This window comes from Sinocyclocheilus anshuiensis, unplaced genomic scaffold (genome assembly GCF_001515605.1).
Source record: "Sinocyclocheilus anshuiensis isolate Anshui unplaced genomic scaffold, SAMN03320099.WGS_v1.1 scaffold729, whole genome shotgun sequence".
In the NCBI taxonomy this organism is placed as follows: domain Eukaryota; kingdom Metazoa; phylum Chordata; class Actinopteri; order Cypriniformes; family Cyprinidae; genus Sinocyclocheilus; species Sinocyclocheilus anshuiensis.
Window position 1 is genome coordinate 854,332 of NW_015536561.1, and position 1,513 is coordinate 855,844.

General features: G+C 37.7%; 1 protein-coding gene across 6 annotated transcripts in view; it reads right to left on the reverse strand.

Annotated features, from left to right (window-relative positions):
• LOC107701631 (A-kinase anchor protein 13-like) overlaps positions 1–1,513 on the reverse strand; it is a 68,915-nt gene that overhangs the window by 25,407 nt on the left and 41,995 nt on the right. For 5 of the 6 annotated variants that reach the window (XM_016503711.1, XM_016503703.1, XM_016503672.1 and 2 more), the window contains 2 exons: positions 1,105–1,201; positions 484–600 (listed from right to left, as the gene is read on the reverse strand). In XM_016503711.1, the coding sequence (XP_016359197.1) occupies positions 484–600; positions 1,105–1,201 (214 nt within the window). The remainder of the gene's footprint in view (positions 1–483; positions 601–1,104; positions 1,202–1,513) is intronic. The other variant, XM_016503694.1, reaches the window with a different exon arrangement.

The following is a 1,513-nucleotide window of genomic DNA, read 5'->3' on the forward strand; positions in this document are numbered from 1 at the left end:
CTACTTCTTGGTTGCCCTGGGGGTAAGCAGATAAACATCAAATTTTCATTTTTGGATGAACTATCCCTTTAATTCAACTAGTCTTAACTTTCTCAGAAAGATTACATACATATAAGTTCAATAAGTTATTGCATAACTTGCTTATTTTGGTACTTCAGTCATGCAGTATTAATTTTCTATAATTTTGTATTAACACAAGTTAGATAAATCCAACTAGAATAAAATACTAGTACGCAGATCAATCATTCTTAACTTTGTCATAAAACTCAACACATGAGACAAAAGAATTATATAAAAAAAAACACAATTAAAAATAAATGTAATAATAAAAAAAAAACAATTATTGAATAGGTATTTTAGAAATTATTTAAATAAGCCGGTCTGATCAATAACATAGTAACACAAGGGAGGTATGGGGGACACACTTCAAGCAGGAATCGGATAGGGGCCACGCCAGGCATTGTGGGATATTCTTCTACTTACTGACTGCCTCCTCCTCATCACTGGATGAAGAGCCAATAGAAAAGAGAGTTTTAGATTTGGGGAGCATGGGCGAGATGCTGAAGGAGATTCTTCGTTTGGGTCGCGGCCGTCCGATCGCTTGTGGGTTCCATGATCACATGAGCAAAAAAGATCAAAGCAGGCATTATAATAAAACTGGGTGCTAATACACTGACAGTAAAATGTCCACTCCCTTAAAGTGACACCACAGTGAAAGGGAACCACGGGAGGTCCACATCTGATGAGTTGAAGAATACCAACAATCCCAGTTGATACAGGACATTTTTGTAGTATAAAGATCCCAGGACGTGAAATCGGGTGTTAGATATGACTGACAGGAAGTGAGTGGTCAGTGTGTGGTTATACATGACCGAATATTTCCACTACTAATCTTACCACAAGGGCATGGAAGAGACCAGCAAAGAAAGAAAACCCTCTGAACTCTGCAACAACTGATCTAAAAGCACTTTTGAAACTTATCAAATATATTTGAGCCTTTTTTAATGTATAAAATATGTTGTTGTCATTACAGTGCTGCAGAGCTCAGAGTGGCACAATGAGACACAGGACAGGAGTGAAAATTAAAGAGGTATTTAAACTCACCATCTATGTCTTTGTGACTGATGGCCAACATGGAGACAGACTTGGTGAGAAAGGGTTGTGAATGTGGGACACATCTTCGTCCAGACTGGATGGGCTTCTGAAAGCAGGAAACATGACAAATCAGTTTGAGTAATTAAATGCAATGAAATTAAAACTACTAAATCAGATATAACTCTTATATCTGATTCAGCACATTAGAACACATTGCAGTGTTTTTTTTAGCCTTCTTTCCTTGGCATAAAGGAAGACTCTCAGTAAATAATTTCATTTTCTTTCCAACTGTCATTATCACATGACTAATAGCGCTTTTCCACTGCATGGTACGGCACGGTACTGTTCAGTACGGTTCACTTTTGGGGGGTTTTCCACTGGGTACAGTACCTGGTACCTGGTACTTTTTTTAGTACCA